The following is a 21,991-nucleotide window of genomic DNA, read 5'->3' on the forward strand; positions in this document are numbered from 1 at the left end:
GTAATTAAAGACTTATTTACTTCCCCCTTTTCTACCATTTCATCTCTAGCACTATAGAACTGGAATTGGTTCATTATCTGTATGTTAATTCTCCTCATCTTTCCTCCAACCTACACAGAGGTAACCTTTCTTTCTCCATGCCAAGACCAGGATATCTCTTACCTTCACTCTTGATCTCAACCTTTCCCATCTTCTCTAGCAAACTGCTCTCATTTATCAAACCTATAGTAATCTTCCACCTTCTGGCTCCTTTCCTGATGCCTATAAGCACTCCCAAGTCTTTCCCATCCTGAAAAAACCTACAGCAGTCCTACAACTCCTCACAAGTTATCCTTTATTTCTTTCCCCTTCTCTGTCAAACTGCTGTACTTGGTGACTCCGGCTCATTTTTTTCTAATTCAATCATCAGCCTTTGCAAGTGGCTTAAGAACTTTCATCATTCATGGGGATATGATTGGGGATACAGACTCTAAATGATCACCCCAGTACAAATATCAATAATATAGAAATAGTTCTTGACCAATGACACATGTAAAACCCAGTGGAATTGCTACATTCAACTACAGGAGGTGGTTGGGGGGAGAGGAGGGAAAGAACAGGAATCTTGTAACAATGGACAAAACTTAATTAATTGGGATTTTCAAAAATAAAAAATAAAAATAATAAAGACATCCAGTTCATTAAAAAAAAATAAAAGAACTTTCATCATTCAACCAAGGGTTCTCTCCAAAATTACCAATAATCGCTTAATTAGCCTGATTGCTTTTTCTCAACCCTTATCCATCTTGATCTTTGTGCAGCATTTGACATTGTTTATTATCTTTTTCTAGTTACCTTCTCCTTTCTTGGTGACTCTGCTCTCTTACTTTTCCTCTTAGCTATCAGAACATTCCTTAGTCTCTTTTGCAGTTTTTATCATCTATACCATGCTCCAAACCATAGCTATTCTCCAAGACTTTGTCCTGGGACCTCTTCTCTTTTTTTCCTCTATAATCTCTCACTTGGTAACCTCATTAACCCCCATGGATTTAATTATCTTTGTCAGACGACACCAACCCAAGTCCCTCTCCTAAGTTCTAAGCAAGGCACCAACTGCATATGGATTTTCCATACGTATCCCAAACTCAACTCATATAAAATGGAGCTTTCTTTCTTCTTTCTCACAATCATCTAATCTTCCCTATTTCTGCCAAAGGCACCATTATCTTCCTGGTAACTCAAATTCACAACTTCAGTGTCACCTGCAATTTCTCACTCCCATTCACTCCATATATTCAATCAACTGCTAAATCTTGCTGTTTTTGTTCCTCTCTCCTGTTCATACAGTGACCACCCCAGTTTAGACTTTTCAATGAAACTATCACAAAAATCCCCTAATTTGCCTCCCTAATAAAGCTTATCCTCAATCTAGTCCATATCCTAGATAGCTACTAGTGGGTTTTTTTTTTCCCTAAAGCACAAGTCTGACTAAAGCATTCCCCTACTTCATAAACTTCAATGGCTTAATTACATTTTCTCACACTCTGTGGTCTATTCAAACTGGCCTTTTGTTGTTCCTCTCACATGACACTCCATCCTTTACCTTGGCTGTCTCACATGTGCATTCTCTCTGTACTACTTCATAGATATCCCTTGTTACTTCAAAACTCAGTTCAAATGTCACAGTGTCATGGAGAATTTCTTGATCCCTCCATCTGTTGGTGCCATACATTCCTCTGTGTGTGTGTCTGTCTTCCTCCTTGAGAGAAAAGTATGTCCAGTGACAGCAGGGACTATTCCTTTTTTCTTTATATCCTGAGCGCTTTGCATATTCCTTAATAAATGGTTAGTGACTGACACACGAACCGGAATCTTAAATTCAAGATCCTTCAGGATCTTCTGCTAATCCAACAAGATAAAATAACCAATATGGTTATAATATATATATAAAATAGAATATAATATGTGATATGATATGATGTTATATGATATATATATTTGAAACTTGTTCTTTACCTGAGTTGGGACATTCCTGCAGGGCCTTTGCCATGAGTGTATTAGCAATATTCTTCAGTCCAGCTCGGTATTCTAATCTCACAGATTCTAACCTAAAGACACAGATATCAGACAGTCAGTCAAAATTAAGCAACTAACCCAATTACTACTCCAGTTCTATTTGAAAGACTGGAGTTTTAGACTTACTAAATAATAATAATAGCCATAAAATACCTAGATCACTAATAGCTCCACTGTATCCTGAATAATGCATTTGTGAAGAGTAGTAGAAAAGATTCTGATATACCTATTCCATTACCATTCTTTGATATTAAATATACATTTTTAAAAAATCCTTGCCTTCCATTCTAGTAACAACTCAAAGACAGAAAAGGAAGGAGTAGGCAAAAGGGGTAAAGTAACTTGCCCAGGATCACATGGCTAGGAAGTATTTGAGGCTAACTGACAAATACAATGAACAGTGAACAGTGAACAAGCAATTTTCAGATGAAGAAATCAAAGCTATCAATAATCATATGAAAAAATGCTCTAAATTACTCTTTATTAGAGAAATGCAAATTAAAACAATGCTGAGATACTACCTCAGATTGGCTAACATAGCAGGAAAGTGATAAATGTTGGAGGAGCTGTGGCAAAATCAGGACGCTAATACACTATTGGTGGAGTTATGAACTGATCTAAACATTCTGGAGGGCAATTTGGAATTATGCCCAAAAAGCTATAAAACAATGCATACCCATTGATCCAGTAATATCACTAGGTCTGTATAAAAATATTTATAGCAGCTCCTTATGAGGTGGAAAAGCACTGGAAACTAAGGGGATGTCCATTAATTGGGGAATGGCTGAACAAATTATGGCACATGTCGGTAATGAAATGCTATTGCGCTATAAGAAATCATAAGCAAGATGATTTCAGAAAAAGCTGGAAAGATCTACATGAACTGATGCAGAGTGAAATAAGCAGAACTGGGAGAACACTGCACACAATAACAGCAATAATGATCAAATGTGAAAACTTGGCTACTCTCAGCAATGCAATGATCTGGGACAATCCTGAAAGATTTATGACAGAGAATGCTCTCCATCTCCAGAGAAAGAACTATTGGGATCAGATGGAAGCAGATGAAAGCATACTATCTTTCACATCAATGTATTTATGGTTTTATTTTGGAATTTTGGCTTTATATAAGTGTGCTCTTAATACAATGACCAATGTGGAAGTGTATTTTGCATGGTAATAAAAATAAAATTTTTTTAATAGTGTTTGAGGTCAGATTTGAATCTTGATCTTCCCAACTTGAAGGCTGGCACTTTATCCACTGTGTCTCCTAGCTGCCTCTTGAACAGATCATTTTAATAATTGCCAATACAAGGCTAAAGCCTGATGCTCCTTAACATTATTAAAAATCAAAAAGAGGAGATACAATGAAAAATGGTAAGTCTGGTCTCTATTGATCATGGCCAGAAGAAACACAAGGCAAAATTAGTACTTGAAGAATAAACAATACATGTAAAATTCAACCACTCCAGAAAAAGTCATGCTATCAAAAAGGAACTGAGGGGCAGGTAGGTTGCAGTGGATAGAGTACCAGGCCTGGAGTCAGGAGGATCTGGGTTCAAATCTGCCCTCCGATGTTTCTTGGCTATATATCACTGGCCCTGATTGCCTAGCCCCTGCTACTCTTCTGGCTTAGAATTGATACTAAGGCAGAAGAGTAAGGGTTTTTTTAAAAAAAGGAACTGACCATGAAGAAAGAAGCTCCCCAAATCTCCTTTCAAACAAGGGATACTTAAGAGGCCCTCACTTTGCAAAGCCTGTCTAGAAGTAGATTTCAAATTCACAAGTTAAAAATGACTATGTGGCTTACCACAAATCAGGGTTCTTTGGATTCTTCAAACGAGATTTCTCCAAAATGGCTCTTGCTCTAGTTAGCTGTCCAACCTTCTCCTCCAGTCTTGAAAGTAAAAGCCATAGGGGTGTAGAGTGGGGACACTTCTTCAACTATTCCCCAAAATAAAAAGTTTGAAGGAAGAATAGAAACCAGAAAATTAATATCATCTCCCACAGAGACCCAAGAAATAGTACTAAGCAAACCTTGAAACAAATCAGTCACTGCCACATGGTTACATCCCAGTTTGTTTTTTTGCATGTTTTTTACAATGTCACCAAAGAATGCTCTGTTTTTTCAATACTTAGTCTCAACCAGAATGACTGGAAAAAAAAAGAAGTCTCAACATCTCTAATATACATTAGAGATGTTGAGACTTGTAATAAGAAGTATAGAAAACTAAAGGTATTATATAAATCTAGACTCATTTTCCAATTCTAAGCTTTTAAAAATGTGTCATTTGTGCTACTGCAAAGTTAACCTTACAATTTGTAGACATATCTCTAAAAGGAATTTATAAAGTTCATACATAATGAATTCAAGAAGGGAACATTCAATAATCTTGGCCGAGTCACTTTACTTAGTAGCTTCTCACTGCTAAGCCCTGGGGCCTTATCATTCTACTTACTAATAAAGATTAATAGCTAATTCACTAAGCAAGATCATCTCTTTGAAAGTGACAGCCAGGAAAGTCATTAGATAAATGAAAAACAGCTTGATCACAGCTCCCTTACCCCCTGGTTATAGGCTTCCCGGGCTTTTTCAGTCAGTTCTTCCTGTTCCTCAATCTGCCCTTTCATCATCCACAGTTTGGGGAAATCTTCATAGTGTTTCAAGGCTTCTTCACAGAGATCCTGAGCAGCTGCAATGTTCCCCAGCACCCACTCAAGCTTCACAGATTTCATGAACACCTAGGCAAGGACAGAATGGGTTTTATCACTAATTAACCAGAAACCAATTTACAGGTATTCCTTTTCCCAGGTGAAGGAAATGAATTTCACATGAATCAAAACCACCAAACAGTAAGAGATTAGAATAAAAGACACCACTGCCCCAGGAGTTTAACCACCACTATCATATTTCTTCAAGGAATGCTATAAAAAGCTTTTGCATACCAGTTTTCAGTCATAGTTAAAGTATGTGCATAAAAGATGGCTCTCTGTCCTCTTCCACACAAAATTAGAATACTTGAATAAGGAAAGAACCTCAGAGACCATTTAATCTAATCTATATTTGAAGCATGAATCCTCTCTTCAATATCTTTTATATTCAATTTCAAATGAAGACTAAAAAGTAGTTGAGGAATTCATTACTTCCAAAGGCAGCTCTTTGCACTTTGGAAAAGTTTTAAGTCATTAGGAAGTTTTTCATTCTACTGAGTCAAAATTTACCTTCCTACAATTTTCATCTACTGGTACTACTGGTACTATCAAGAAGTATAAATACCCCTCCCCTGCTTTTTTTTTTTACATGCCTGCCCTTCAAATATTTGAAGGCAATTATCCTAACTTCTCATTTTTCCAGGATCAATATCCCTATTTCACCAAAGAATCCTAGTATGGTATAATTTTTAATTCCTTCATTATCCTGTTTACATTCTGGATGAACCCCAGAATAAATTGGAAGGAGGGTCTGATTAGGATAGAATTTAAGTGAACCAACTTCTTCCCTCCTTCTGGAAACTATGCTTCTATTAATGTACTCTAAGATCCCATCAGTTTTACTGACTGCCTTGTTATTCTGTTAATTTATATAGAGCTTGAAGTTCATTAAAAGCCCCAGAACTATTTTCACATGAACTTCTTTCCAGTTATAGTTTACCCAACTTATACTTATGCAAATGATTTTCAAAATCTATGAAGGGCATTACATTTGTCCCTATTTAATTTCATCTTATTACATATGGTCCATAATTCTAATCTAATGAGTTATTTTCAGATAATAATTGTCATTTAACATAATTAACCTTCCGATGTTTTGTGTCACTGAAAAATCTAATGAATATATGTTGTCATGTCCTATCTTCATAATAATAATTTATATCTATATAGTGAGTTCTTTGTCTATGTAGTTCTACTTTGTTGCTGCTGTTGTTTTTATAAACCCTTACCTTCTGTCTTAGAATCAATACTGTGTATTGGTTCTGTAATAATTAAAATTAAATAATATTTCTTGCTACCCAGAAGTATATATTTTATAAAGTTTATTATGAAGGGTAGACAATCATTCCTAAGTAACCTGGCTACATGGAGCCTAGCCTGCCAGTTCCTTTCTCATTTCCCCCTCCCCTCCAGCACTGTCCCTTTGCCTCAGGCTTCCCTCATAGTCTTCTCATCCATCTCTCCCTTTCTCTCGTTGGTCTCCCTTGTTCTTCTAATTCATCCCCCTGGTTCTGCCCCAAACCTAACTTATTGACTTACAGAACAAGCAAGCCAATGCAAACCTGGTGCAATTGTGGTATGTCAGGAATGTTTGATGGACAGGTAAAGTTACTCAGGAAGGGGGAGGGGATGAGCTTCCTTGACACAGTTCCAAGGCAGAAGAGATTGGTAAGGGCTGAGCAATGGGGGTTAAGTGACTTGCCCAGGGTCACACAGCTGGGAAGTGTCTGAGGCCAGATTTGAACCTAGGACCTCCTGTCTCCAGGCCTGGCTCTCAGTACACTGAGCTACCCAGCTGCCCCCGGTTGTTTGTTTTTTAATGAGAGACACATCGAAGCTGACCTGGCAGCCAGGAATTCTTGGTTTCAAGTCTCTCGCTTCTGACACACATACTGGCTATGTGACTAACTCTCTAAGGCTATATAAGTTTATATACACACACACAAAATTACACATAAAAAATTTTTTTAACATTAAAAAATTTTTTGAGTTTCAAATTCTCTCTCCACACCCCTCTCTCCTTGCCTCTCCCTCTCCTCCCCCTTCCCTGAGACAATAAACAATCTGCTATGGATTTTACATTGCAATCACATAAAACATTTTTCCATATGGATGAGACTATGAATTTCAGAGAAGGCAATATTTCCTTAGTAGAGAAAATTCCTCAACGGAAACTCCCAGCACGAATGAACTCACAGGTTCAGGCCCTCTTGTTATATAAGGAGTCCTAAAAGTATTAGGGTAGTTTTAAAAAGTTAAAGCTTAAAACTATCCTAAAACTCTGGGGACAACCTGTAGTATTTTAAGCTTTACAAAGTGCTTTCCACACCACTGCAATGTGAAATAAGCAGAATATTATTTTCATTTTATACACAGGTAAATCAAGTGAAGTAAGATGGCTTGCCCAGTATAACAAAGCTGCTACGTTAAAAAAAAAAAGACAAAAACTCCCAAGTCCTCTGACTTTAGAGTTACCTTCCCTTTTCTACCAAGTCATACTGCTTTCATCAAAATGAGAACAATGCTGAACTGATCAAAAGCAAGGACAGAGCCCCTTGCACTCAACCCACACAAATTCTGTAATATAAGAATACTAGATCCTATGAACAAAACCCCAACCCACCTGTATATTGAGCAAAGTAGAACAGCTTTGTTAGAAGAATGGCACTGCTCCTCCACAAGAAAACCACAACCATATTTTCCAGTATATTTAATAGAACCCCAGATTCCATAACCCCCACCCTGATTTGCCAGAACAGAGTGCCTCCTCACAATCCCCAGTCCAAGAGGGCACCTACAAAACATGGTTAGGCCCATCATTCCTCCCCTTCCCTGGCTTACTCTTGCAGTGGGAGCACTGCTCCGAGCCTTGGCCAGCAGCCTCCTTGCCCGTTCATATTCATTGTTCTCTGACTCGAGTTTCACAGCAGCCAACCAGATCTCTTCGCTGTTGGGGTTGGCCTGTAGGCAAAACAACAGGCAAAACACACAGTTTATCAATAGCACATTTATTTCTTGCTTGATTAAAACTTCTGAGCTACCTCAGAATATCAGAGAAAGTCACAAAATTATACCACGTATTCTATAAATATATATTATCTAATCTCCCCCCTTCATCACCCATACATATATTATCATTATTAATATTTAGAGGCAATAAATATGTACTGGCCAGTTCTTGATAATTCAAGTATCAAGTATCAATTCAAGTATACTGACGACAAAAATAAAAAACAAAGCTAATATCATTCTTCCACCCCGTGAAATTTTAGGCTGCTTCTCTCTGCTTTAAATCTATGTTCAATCAGGGAATGTACTAGGGTCAAAAAATATATATAAAAATAAACCAAGTTATTATTTTAAATGATAATGCACTCTATAGTAAAATACATATTATGGGATTATTTGGGGGGGATTATTATGCTCCTCTTCCCAACTTCACTATACACCTAATTAATACAGAGCACTAAAGTTACTTCCCATGAAAACAACTGTAGGAGGTTAAAGGAATATTCAACCTAAGAAACTGAGGAAGCATAAATTTTATAAATATTTACCCTTACATAAATAATATATTTGGTCAATGCCAAAGTTATTATATTTTAAAATGAGCAACAAAAAAAGTAAAACAAATAAATGAATGTAATCAAGGTCAGCTAAAAACAACCAAAAGTAGTAAAATCTCTTATTATTTTGTATTCTAAACTCAGAGAACAATGAATAGGTTTCTTGCTAACATAAGTCCTAAGATTTCAGTCTCTTACACAAAGAACCATTCACTCTAACATATGTTCAAGGCCACTTTCTCAAGTTGGTCTGCATTGTCTTCAACTTACATGGAGAGTGCAGTTCTAGAAGTTGCTAGTGCAGTTCTAGAAGTTGCTATATATTTTAGCTGTAGAATTGGAATTTGACTTCTTTGATAAAAATGTCTGTTCATAAAATTTCAGAATGTTTACATTGTGGTTATAGAGGGATCGATATGTAATTGCTACCAATTTGCAACAAATTTTCCATTTTTGAAAACAAATTTTGAACCAAGCAGCAGAAGCCAAATGTGACTTATCTTAACTAAGAGACCATAGAGACTCAAAAGGCACCAGTCTTGATAAGTTAATGCATAGCTGTATAGGATGAAGCAGACCTTGTCTTTTGCCCTTTCTGCTAAGTGGGTACCCCAAAACCCTAAAATCCTTTCAAACCTTTCAAATTTCAAAAAATAACATGTCATAACCTATGCTTTTACTTCTTGATTATTTTCATTAATGGAGAGGAGATAAGATACTGAGAACAGAGCATCCAAAAATCATTTCTATTCGGCTCAAGAATGTGGTCAGATACATTCAGGTCACTCCTTTCTCCTATTTCAGACCTATTATCAACTAATCTATTCCTGAGCAATTAAAAGATCTTGAGGAAAAGGGCAGATGTGTCCTCTATGGGGCTTTGCTAGTCTCAAGTCCAAATTCCCTCAGGCCTCAACAGTTCCCCTGTTTATTGTTAAATGACAGTTATACCCACCTGGAAAGCCAAGGCCAAGATGCTTCTTGCAGCAGGTACATCTCCCGCCAACCACTTGGATTTGGCACCCATGAGCCAGAGCACCTCAGCCTTAGGACAGTGGGCCACTGCCCTCTGTAGGAGTGCTTCGAGGGATTCTCTACAAGACAACAGGGAATTGTAGTTACTCGGACCTTGTGGTCATAAACTTGTGAAAACCAGTGTTCTAATTTCCACTATCGTCTGATGTTGTAAATATAGTTATTGTTTCAAAGTCCAAAACTATAAATGATTCATCAAGTTTTACAATGGGGAGGGCTCGGGAAACTTTTTGCCCATAAAAATCCTAAAACCAACTTCACAATAAGGTTCTACAAAGCAGCTCATTGTTTAATTACCACTCTCTGATAAAAGCAACTTCAGGAGAGGACATCCCCCACCCCCACCCCCCCTTTACAACTTGTATCTTGGAAAAGGCCTGCTCACTGAAACGATAATTCTCATTGGATATGGTGCTAGGTTAGGCCTTTTCACCTTGAATCACTGAAAACAGCCTGGATACCACTGATAAAAAATTATAGTTGAGTTTTTCTTCCAACAGGAAAAGAAGAAAATAACAAACTGTTATTTTAGAAAAATTATTTTTAAGGTGACTGAGCTTGTAGTGGCATTTCACCGCTCCTTGATCTTTTTTAAAAAAGTTTTGTTGATGCTTTTTAAAAAACATCATTGTCACTTATAAATGATTCTCCCTTCCCTATAAACAGACCTCACCCTAGTAAAAAAAACTCCTTGATCTCTGACAAACATCCTCAGTAAAAATAATAATAGCTAACATTTATATACTGCTTTAAAGTTCATAAAAGCACTTTACATAGAGTTACATTTTATCCTCACAACAACCATGAGAGGTACTTACTATTATCTCCATTTTACATTTAAAGAAACTGAAACAGATAGAAATGCGGTGCTTTGGCTAGGGTCACCAAGAATTTAGGCTTACTGATTATAGGTCCAGTGTTCTATCAACTGTGCCACTTAGGTGACTCAAGACACTAAGACAATAAATTGAAAAATAGCTATTGATCCACATGGTGGTGAGGAAGAAGAAAGGGTCTCCTCACCAAGAGCTCTTTATACTGACCAAAAAAAAAAAAGACTCACTATCATTGGAAGCAGAGGCTGAACTAACACTATTAAGAATGTTTTGGAGCAGATTCCTATTCAGATAGGAATTATACTAAATGACCTCTTAGTTCTCTTTCAACTCTTGAGATTCTACAATTCTAGGTTCATGTACCAAACTACTAGGGATTGAAAATATACACAAAGTCCAGCAATCCACTATGAAACTTTTTAAGGATATATGGGGCTAGAAGTAAAGTCCTATGATCCCATGCACATGCCATTCAAACCCTAAAGAACAGTTCAACATTTTTCATTCCTTTACTCCCTTAGCTTCTGAACTGAGTTGAATGGGAATTAAAGAACTACAAAGATAGAATCATGTAATGTTGAAGCTGATCATTCTAAAGTATCACTTTAGGGATATACATAGAGAAATGTCCTATCAGGAAAGGATTAACAATTTTACAAGGAGAAAGAAAATCTAGGCTGTTAAAAACAACTTGCCTAGATATCATTAACATATACTTAGGATTGACCCAGATTCAAGCAACATCATACCAGAAGAAGCCCTAGCAAGACTATATGTTTGTGTGTTAACACCCTCAAGAGTTAAACATTTAAGAAATTGCAACACTTAATTTAATCAGAGTTTATATCCAATAAACAAAACCTCAAATATTTTTTCAATTAAAGAGACAATTAAAAATTATCCAAGACCTCCTCAGAGTATAAGCATTAGCCAAAAATCAGAACTAACCAACTCTAAATGAAAAGCATATGATTCTAATCTCAAATAACTCACCCTCCCACAGTTAGAAGCCCAATTCAATTGTCTGAAGATCTTTCAGCACCCTTACTCTCAATTCATTCTAAATAAGCAATTTATCATAATCTTCCTTTCCTAAAGCATTCTAAACACCTGACTGACCACAAGAAAGAAAGAAAGAAAGAAAGAAAGAAAGAAAGAAAGAAAGAAAGAAAGAAAGAAAGAAAGAAAGAAAGAAAGAAAGAAAGAAAGAAAGAAAGGAAGAAAGGAAGGAAGAAAGGAAGGAAGAAAGGAAGGAAGAAAGGAAGGAAGAAAGGAAGGAAGAAAGGAAGGAAGAAAGGAAGGAAGAAAGGAAGGAAGAAAGGAAGAAAGGAAGGAAGGAAGGAAGGAAGGAAGGAAGGAAGGAAGGAAGGAAGGAAGGAAGGAAGGAAGGAAGGAAGGAAGGAAGGAAGGAAGGAAGAAAGGAAGAAAGGAAGAAAGGAAGGAAGGAAGGAAGGAAGGAAGGAAGGAAGGAAGGAAGGAAGGAAGGAAGGAAGGAAGGAAGGAAGGAAGAAAGGAAGAAAGGAAGAAAGGAAGAAAGGAAGAAAGGAAGAAAGGAAAGAAAGAAAGAAAGAAAGAAAGAAAGAAAGAAAGAAAGAAAGAAAGAAAGAAAGAAAGAAAGAAAGAAAGAAAGAAAGAAAGAAAGAAAGAAAGAAAGAAAGAAAGAAAGAAAGAAAGAAAGAAAGAAAGAAAGAAAGAAAGAAAGAAAGAAAGAAAGCCTCAATCAGCTCAGTGGCAGTTAAAACTCTTAGGCTGTGCAGTCTAACTCTGGATCTGCCACCAACTCAATAGGTGATACTTCTCCCTTAGTGTCACAATTTCTCCACATGAAAAATGATAATGCTACACAAAATGGTTGTAAAGATTAACTTAAAGCAAGACTACAAAGTGGTTGGCCAACAAAAGTGTTATAAAAGATTTTTATCTTCATCATTGCCTGCCTCTGAGCACCTCTTCTCCCATAAATCACTTCAAAGGATCAGGATTTAACCATTCAGAGGAGAGCTAATGTCCTTCCCCACATGTTCAAATAAACTTTTGCCTTCTACCTTAGAATGGATATTGTGTTTTGGTTCCAAGGCAGAAGAGTGGTAAGGGCTAGGCAATAGGGGTCAAGTGACTTGCCCAGGGTCTCACAGCTAGGAAGTGTCTGATCCAGATATGAACCCAAGACCTCCCATCTCTAGGCCTGGCTCTCAATCCATTGAGCTATCTAGCTGCTCCCCCTTACCTCCAATGCATTCTTAAGAGATTTTAATCCAGTTGCTTCTCAAATCGGAAGTTAAAACTGTTCTTACAGTTACCCCAGTCTGAAATTATATCACAACATACCTGGTCCCATGGTTCTTCTCAAAGTAAGCAGCTCGCAACCAGACACTCTTCTTGCTAGGGAAAACTTGCAGGGCATAAGCATAAATAGCTCGGGCACACTCCAGTGCATTGTGGGCAACACACTAAACAGAAGGGAAAAATAGATAAAAATAGGCATTAGAATATGGGAAACAAAGGGAACAGACGGAATGATTCATCCCTGCACAGTCATGATTCCCTAGTAATGATATTTACTAGGAATTGCATAATATTGGTTGATCACAATTAAACATCATAAGCCAAGATAGAGGAAAAGCTTGTATAAGAAACTAAAAACCAAAGAAGAAACATATGGAGCTTTCTGTTTCTGGTTGGTGCTGCTGCTTGCTAACAATTTAAAATAGAATACAAGACATTAGTCATCTGCTACAAGTGTTCTCTTTCTTGAGGACCTCAATAGTCCACACTAGTTTAATTATAATCTCTTTACAAATGACTTCCAGCTCTATATCCAACTCTAGTTTCTCTCCTAAACTCTAGCTGTGCATCACCAACTGCCTACTAGATACTTCAAACTGGATGTCCTGTATGTATCTAAAACAGAACTCTTTTAATATCCTCAAAATCCACCCTTCTCCCAAACTTCATTATTTCTATTAAGGGCATCACCATTCTTCCAGTCACTCTTGACTCCTCACCCTCACTCATCTCACCCAATCAAGTCCAATCAATTGCCAGTTCTTGTTTCTACCTCCTCTTGAAAATAACCCCTTTTCTCCATTCACACAACCCAGTTCAGACCCTCAGTACCTCTCACTTTGACAACTGAAATAGCTAATTCATCTCCCTGGCTAATGTTTCTCCCTACTCCAATCCAACATCCCCAAGGTTGCCAAAGTAATTCTCCTAAAGTACAAATCTGACCATGCTAAGCCTCTCCTACTCAATAAATACTAGAGACTATTTGCCTTTGGGATAAAAGTTAAACTCCTCTGGTTACATCCCCAAGGCTTTTCACACTGGTCCCAATCTAATTTTCTTATAATTCGTGTCTTTTTACATTATATTCTTCCTCACATTCCTTATGCACACTACACGTCTCCCAACTCTCATCACTTTGCATGAGCCATCCATGCCTGCAATTCATTACTTCCTCTTTAGAATCCCTAGTTTCCTTCAAGGTGTTTTAAATACCACTTTCTATGTGAGGCCTTTCCTGATCTCCCCAGCTAATAGTACCTCCAAACAAAAATTGGGGGGGGGAGGGGTGAAAGAGGCAGGGAGAGATTGGGATGTATTTTTATACGAATAAGTACATGTTGTATCTCCCAGATAAATGAAAAGAACTCTGAGAGGAGGGTTTGTTTTTAAAAGTAAATTTTTACTGATTTTTTTTGTTTCTAAATCATCTATATTTTCCAATATATTCCTTCCTCTCACAGAAGGCAATCCTAATACTGTTTCACTTTTATTTTTCTATATTTGATGCCTAGCATAGTGCCTGACACATTGTAGATGCTTAATGATTGATTTCAGCTCCAAAAATATTATTAACTAATTTTTTTAAGTCCATACCTTCTGCCTTAGAACTTCAACAGTTCCTTTGTATAAAGGCCAGAATGTGAGGGGTTAAAAATAAAGGGTTGGACTAAATTTATCAGTGTGCTAGGAATTAATTCCAAATTATTTTTTTAGCAATTGATTTATAAAAAATAGAAAGAGTGAAAGTAGAGAAATGAGAATGAGGGCAGAGTAAGAAATATAGCTTAAGGAGCTAGACTATTTGCTCAAGTTTTGGCTTTACTCCAGCTGGGGCTCCAGAAGCCCCAGCGAGAGAGCCTAGGGGGGTCAATTAAACAAAGGTTTTATTCACAAGGCCTCCTCCAAGAGGAAGGGCCCCTCAGGAGGCTAGTATCTCTAGGAAATCAGAGATGTTAGCCTTTTCACTCATCCACATGGTAGGTCAAAGGGAGAGATTTAAGAACATTCTCACTAAGTCCAAGGTCTCAGATCTTGTAAGCAGATTCTTCACCAGCCTCCAACTTCAACTCAGAACTCCGAAGAACTGACCCTAACATGGAAGTTGTAACTCCTTTTAAAGGCACTTCTCTGAGTCACTTCCTATGCCTGCCACACTTTTTACACAGACTGCAGGGGAGGGGAGGAGGGCAATTGCTTCTGATTTGTCACCCACTTTTAGCACACATAGGCTATAGACCTCCTCCACTTAAGGATAAGTGGGATATATATACTTCTAGTGATTATATCTAAAATGGGCAGGGGAGAGTTAATCCCATCCTCACATTTGGCAGTATATATGAAGAGACAGCTCTCAAAGGAAGAAATTAAAACTATCTAGTCATACGAAAATATGCTCAAATAATTACTGACTAGAAAACAAATTCTGAGATACCACCTCATACCTATTAGATTGGTTAATAAGACCAAAAAGATAAATGATAAATGTTGAAGGTAATATAGGAAAATTGGAACACAACCACACTTTTGGTGGAACTGTGAACTGATACAATCATTCTGGAGAGAAATATGGAACCATGCTCAAAAGGTCATAAAAACTATGCATACCCCTTGATCCAGTCAATACCACTACTGGGCCGGTACATCAAAAAGACCAGAAATATGGTGAAAGGACCTACCTATACAAAAACCTTTTTAGCAGCTATTTTTGTAGTGGCAAAAAGTTGGAAGATAAGAGGTTGTTCATCACTTGGGGAATGGATGAACAAGTTGTGGTATATGGTAATAATGGAATACTACTGTGCTATAAGAAATGACCAACAGGATGAGTTAAAAAAAAAACAACTGGAAATACTTATAAGAATTGATGCAAAGTGAAGTGAGCAGAGCCAGAACAGTGTATACAGCACCAGAAATGTTGTATGATGATCAACTATTAAAGACTAACTACCAGCAAAGTGTAAATTTTTAAAATTAATATTCAATACTCCAAGTATTATATTTAATGATATTATTATTTTTTTATTTATTTAACTTGAAGCAAAAGAAAACTAAAAAAGCTAGAGAATCAGGGAGAGTTCATCCAGCCTCTCACATGAAAGAGAGAACAAGGGAGGCATTACCCACAGCTTAAAAACAATCACATATAGAAAAGGTTCATAGAATACCCTCTATACTAAATCCCCAAGAATGTAATCGCCAAATTCAAGAGCTTCCAAGCTAAGGAGAAAATCCTACAAGAAGCCAAGAAGAGGAGCTTCAGATATAGAGGAGCCCCCATAAGGATCACACATGACTTAGCAGCTAACACGCTAAGAGACCGCAAGGCATGGAACATGATATTTAGAAAGGCAAGAGAGCTGGGTCTCCAACCAAGAATCAACTACCCATCAAAACTGACTATATACTTCCAGGGGAAAAGTATGGGCATTCAACAAAACAGAAGATTTCCAAGTATTTGCTAAGAAAAGACCAGAACTTAGTGGAAAATTTGATATCCAATCACAGAAAGCAAGAGAAACATGAAACGGTAAATATGAAAGGGAAAAGGAGAAAAATTTTATCTTTTTCTTTATGTCAAACTCTCTTCTATAAGGACTACATTTATATCAAATTATATATATATTAATATGTGGAGAAAATGTATTGTGTAACTCTCAAAAATTGTATGCATCATAAGAGTAGTTAGAAGAATCATGCATAGGGAAAGATTGGGACATCAAGAAGATTTGGTGAAAGGGGGGCAAAGAAAAAAAAAGGGAGGAGGGAATCATTGATGATACTAAGATTTACTTCAAGAAATTGGGGGAGGGGACTAAATAGAATAATCTTTCCCACACAAAGATGTACATGGGAAGGGGAGGGGAAGAACTCTCATATGAGAAGGAAGAGAGCGTGAAGTGGAATTACTTAAACCTTACTCTCAGTGAAATCAAATCTGAGAGGGAAGAACATCTAGATCCATTGGGATCCTGAATTCTATCTTATCCAACAGGGTAAGAAAGAAAGGAAAATTAAGATAAGGGAGGGGGGAGGGAGTATAAAAAAGGAGGAAAGGAGAAGGGGGAGGGGAAGGGAACATAAAAAGGGAGGGGCCAGAAAGGGAAGCATATCAAGGGAGGGGACATGGGGGACTGGCCTAAAATAAATCACTGGTTCAAAAGGTTATAGCTAAAGAAGAAAGGTCAGAATTAGGGGAAGATATCAAAATGCCAGGGAATCCACAAGTGACAATCATAACTTTGAACGTGAATGGGATGAACTCACCCATAAAACATAGACAAATAGCAGATTGGATTAGAACCCAAAACCCTACCATATGTTGTCTTCAAAAAACACATATGAGGCGGGTTGATACTCACAAGGTTAGAATTAAAGGATGGAGTAAGACCTTTTGGGCCTCAACTGATAGAAAGAAGGCAGGAGTTGCAATCATGATATCTGACAAAGCCAAAGCAAAAATAGACCTGATCAAAAGAGATAGGGAAGGTAAATATATTCTGTTAAAAGGGAGTACAGACAATGAGGAATTATCACTAATCAACATGTATGCACCAAATAATATAGCATCCAAATTTCTAATGGAGAAACTAGGAGAATTGAAGGAGGAAATAGACAGTAAAACCATATTAGTGGGAGACTTGAACCAACCACTATCAAATTTAGATAAATCAAACCAAAAAAATAAATAAGAAAGAGGTAAAAGAGGTGAATGAAATCTTAGAAATATTAAGAGTTAACAGACATTTGGAGAAAAATAAATAGGGACAAAAAGGAATACACCTTCTCAGCACCACATGGCACATTCACAAAATAGATCATACACTAGGTCACAGAAACATGGCATTCAAATGCAGAAAAGCAGAAATACTAAATGCAAACTTTTCAGATCATAAGGCAATAAAAATATTGATCAGTAAGGGTACATGGAGAGCCAAATCAAAATTTAATTGGAAATTAAATAATATGATACTCCAAAATTGGCTAGTTAGAGAAGAAATCATAGAAACAATAATTTCATTGAGGAAAATGACAATAGTGAGACATCCTTTCAAACATTATGGGATGCAGCCAAAGCAGTTCTCAGAGGAAAATTCATATCCTTGAGTGCATATATTAACAAATTAGGGAGGGCAGAGATCAAGGAATTGGAAATTCAAATAAAAAAACTTGAAAGCAAACAAATTAAAAGCCCCCAGAAGAAAACCAAACTAGAGATCCTAAAAATTAAGGGAGAAATTAATAAAATTGAAAGTGATAGAACTATTGAACTAATAAACAAGACTAGAAGCTGGTACTTTGAAAAAACAGACAAAATAAACAAAGTACTGGTCAATCTAATTAAAAAAAGGAAAGAAGAAAAACAAATTAACAGCATCAAGGATGAAAAGGGGGATCTCACCTCCAATGAAGAGGAAATTAAGGCAATCATTAAAAACTACTTTGCCCAACTATATGGCAATAAATATACCAACCTAGGTGATATGGATGAATATTTACAAAAATATAAATTGCCTAGACTAACAGAAGAAGAAATAGATTTCTTAAATAATCCCATATCAGAAAAAGAAATCCAACAGGCCATCAAAGAACTTCCTAAGAAAAAATTCCCAGGACCTGATGGATTTACAAGTGAATTCTATCATTCAAAGAACAGCTAACTCCAGTACTATACAAACTATTTGACATAATAAGCAAAGAGGGAGTTCTACCAAACTCCATTTATGACACAAACATGGTACTAATTCCAAAGCCAGGCAGGCCAAAAACAGAGAAAGAAAATTATAGACCAATCTCCCTAATGAATAAAGATGCAAAAATCTTAAATAGGACACTAGCAAAAAGACTCCAGCAAGTGATCAGAAGAGTCATTTACCATGATCAAGTAGGATTTATACCAGGGATGCAGGGCTGGTTCAATATTAGGAAAACCATCCACATAATTGACCATATCAACAAGCAAACCAACAAAAATCACATGATTATTTCAATAGACACAGAAAAAGCCTTTGATAAAATACAACACCCATTCCTATTAAAAACACTAGAAAGCATAGGAATAGAAAGGTTGTTCCTAAAAATAATAAACAGTATATATCTAAAACCATCAACTAATATCATCTGCAATGGGGATAAACTAGATGTATTCCCAATAAGATCAGAAGTGAAACAAGGATGCCCATTATCACCTCTATTATTTGACATTGTACTAGATACACTAGCAGTAGCAATTAGAAAAGAAAAAGAAATTGAAGGCATTAAAATAGGCAAGGAGGAGACCAAATTATCGCTCTTTGCAGATGACATGATGGTCTACTTAAAGAATCCTAGAGATTCAACCAAAAAGCTAATCGAAATAATCAACAACTTTAGCAAAGTTGCAGGATACAAAATAAATCCGCATAAGTCATCAGCATTTCTATATATTTCCAACACAGCTCAGCAGCAAGAACTAGAAAGAGAAATCCCATTCAAAATCACCTTAGACAAAATTAAATACTTAGGAATCTATCTCCCGAGACAAACACAGGAACTATATGAACACAACTACAAAACACTCTCCACACAACTAAAACTAGACATGAACAATTGGAAAAACATTAACTGCTCATGGGTAGGACGAGCCAATATAATAAAAATGACCATCCTACCCAAACTCATTTATCTATTTAGTGCCATATCCACTGAACTTCCAAAAATTTTTTTTTACTGATTTAGAAAAAACCATAACAAAGTTCATTTGGAAGAACAAAGGATCAAGGATATCTAGGGAAACAATGAAAAAAAAATACAAAGGAAGGGGGCCTTGCAGTCCCAGATCTCAGACTATATTATAAAGCAGCGGTCATCAAAACAATTTGGTACTGGCTAAGAGACAGAAAGGAGGATCAGTGGAATAGACTCGGGGTAAGTGACCTCAGCAGGACAGTATACGACAAACCCAGAGAACCCAGCTTTTGGGATAACAATACACTATTTTATAAAAACTGCTGGGAAAATTGGAGGACAGTGTGGGAAAGATTAGGTTTAGATCAACACCTCACACCCTATACCAAGATAAATTCAAAATGGGTGAATGACTTGAACATAAAGAAGGAAACTATAAGAAAATTAGGCGAACACAGAATAGTATACATGTCAGACCTTTGGTAAGGGAAAGATTTAAAAACCAAGCAAGACTTAGAAAAGAGTCACAAGGGGGCAGCTGGGTAGCTCAGTGGACTGAGAGCCAGGCCTAGAGACGGGAGGTCCTCGATTCAAATTTGGCTTCAGACACTTCCTAGCTGTGTGACCCTGGGCAAGTCACTTGACCCCCATTGCCTAGCCCTTACCACTCTTCTGCCTTGGAGCCAATACATAGTATTGGCTCCAAGACAGAAGGTAAGGGTTTAAAAAAAAAAAGTCACAAAATGCAAAATAAATAATTTGGACTACATCAAATTAAAAAGGTTTTGTACAAACAAAACCAATGTAACCAAAATCAGAAGTAAAGCAACAAATTGGGAAACAATTCTCATAAAAACCTCTGACAAAGGTTTAATTACTCAAATTTACAAAGAGCTAAATCAATTGTACAAAAAATCAAGCTATTCTCCAATTGATAAATGGGCAAGGGACATGAATAGGCAGTTTTCAGATAAAGAAATCAAAACTATTAATAGGCAAATGAGAAAGTGTTCTCAATCTCTTATAATCAGAGAGATGCAAATTAAAACAACTCTGAGGTATCACCTCACACCTAGCAGACTGGCTAACATGACAGCAAAGGAAAGTAATGAATGCTGGAGGGGATGTGGCAAAGCAGGGACACTAATCCACTGCTGGTGGGGTTGTGAACTGATCCAACCATTCTGGAGGGCAATTTGGAACTATGCCCAAAGGGTGATAAAAGACTGTCTGCCCTTTGATCCAGCCATAGAACTGCTGGGTTTGTACCCCAAAGAGATAATAAGGAAAAGACCTATACAAGAATATTCATAGCTATGCTCTTTGTGGTGGCCAAAAATTGGAAAATGAGGGGATGCCCTTCAGTTGGAGAATGGCTGAACAAATTGTGGTATATGTTGGTGATGGAATACTATTGTGCTAAAAGGAATAATAAAGTGGAGGAATTCCATGGAGACTGGAACAACCTCCAGGAAGTGATGCAGAGTGAAAGGAGCAGAACCAGGAAAACATTATACACAGAGACTGACACACTGTGGTACAATCGAACGTAATGGACTTCTCCATTAGTGTCAATGCAATGTCCCTGAACAATCTGCAGGGATCTAAGGAGAAAAAACACTATCCACAAACTGTGGGAGTAAAAACACCAAGGAAAAGCAACTGCTTGACTACAGGGGTTGAGGGGATATGACTGAGGAGAGACTCTAAATGAACACTCTAATGCAAATACCAACAACATGGAAATGGGTTCGAATCAAGAACACTTGTGATACCCAGTGGAATCACGCGTCAGCTATGGGATAGGTGGGGGGAGGTGGGAGAAAATGATCTTTGTCTCCAATGAGTAATGCTCGGAAATGACCAAATAAAATAATGTTATTTTAAAAAAAAAATCATGTGACACATTGATACCCAGCTATGGGAGGGGTGGCGGGAGGGGGGAGGAAAAGGAAATGATCTTTGTTTCCAAGGAATAATGTTTGAAAATGAACACATAAAATAATGTTTAAAAGTAAAAAAAAAATCATGTAAGGTTGCTAACATGAACAAAGGGAAAAGGATTCTTGGGACAAGAAAAGAATTCTGGGAGATGGAGTCCAAAGGTCCAAGATTTTCCAATTATACAAAAGCAAGTTTCCAAGATATCCACAAGGGACTCGTGACGAAAAATGCTATCCGTAGCCAAAGGAACTGTTGGAGTTTGATTGCAAATCAAAGCATGCCACCTTCTCCTTTATTTCCCTCATCGGTTTTTTATTTTATATGTGATAAATGTCTGTCACAACATGAGCAATGTGGAAAAATGTATTGCACGAAAGCACTGGTATAACCTGTATCAAACTATTTACCACTGTTGAGGGGGCAGGATTCTGATTCCTAAAATGCCATAAAACAATTGTCAAAAATTGTTTATAGGGGTCAGCTAAGTGGTTCAGTGGATTGAAAGCCAGCCCTGGAGATGAGAGGTCCTGAGTTCAAATGTGACCTCAGATACTTCCTGGCTATGTGACCTTGGGCAAGCGACTTCGCTCCCATGCCCTTATCACTCTTCTGCCTTGGAACCTACAGTACTAATTCTAAGACAGAAGATATGGATTTTAAAAATTGTTTCTACGTGTATTTAATTTTTTTTTAAAGAAAGTAAACAGTATATAGAAAAGATTGGAGTAGGGAGAGTCTTGAGACAGGGAGACCAATTATGAGGCTGTTACAACTAAGCATGAAGTAATGAGGGTTTCAACTAAGGTGATAGCTATATAAGTGGAAAGAATAAATAACTGGCACTTGAATGGATACATGGGTTAGAGGAAAAGTGATGGCTCGAATATAATG

At 37.1% G+C, this 21,991-nt stretch overlaps 1 protein-coding gene across 1 annotated transcript in view; it reads right to left on the reverse strand.

The window, feature by feature from the left end:
* PRPF6 (pre-mRNA processing factor 6) overlaps window positions 1-21,991 on the reverse strand; it is a 57,857-nt gene that overhangs the window by 13,475 nt on the left and 22,391 nt on the right. The window contains exons 13-18 of the mRNA XM_056812782.1: window positions 12,533-12,654; window positions 9,289-9,427; window positions 7,609-7,728; window positions 4,621-4,797; window positions 3,866-3,999; window positions 1,996-2,087 (exon numbers count right to left, since the gene is read on the reverse strand). Coding sequence (XP_056668760.1) covers window positions 1,996-2,087; window positions 3,866-3,999; window positions 4,621-4,797; window positions 7,609-7,728; window positions 9,289-9,427; window positions 12,533-12,654 — 784 coding nt within the window. The remainder of the gene's footprint in view (window positions 1-1,995; window positions 2,088-3,865; window positions 4,000-4,620; window positions 4,798-7,608; window positions 7,729-9,288; window positions 9,428-12,532; window positions 12,655-21,991) is intronic.

The sequence above is a fragment of the Monodelphis domestica genome, chromosome 1 (genome assembly GCF_027887165.1).
Source record: "Monodelphis domestica isolate mMonDom1 chromosome 1, mMonDom1.pri, whole genome shotgun sequence".
In the NCBI taxonomy this organism is placed as follows: Eukaryota; Metazoa; Chordata; class Mammalia; order Didelphimorphia; family Didelphidae; genus Monodelphis; species Monodelphis domestica.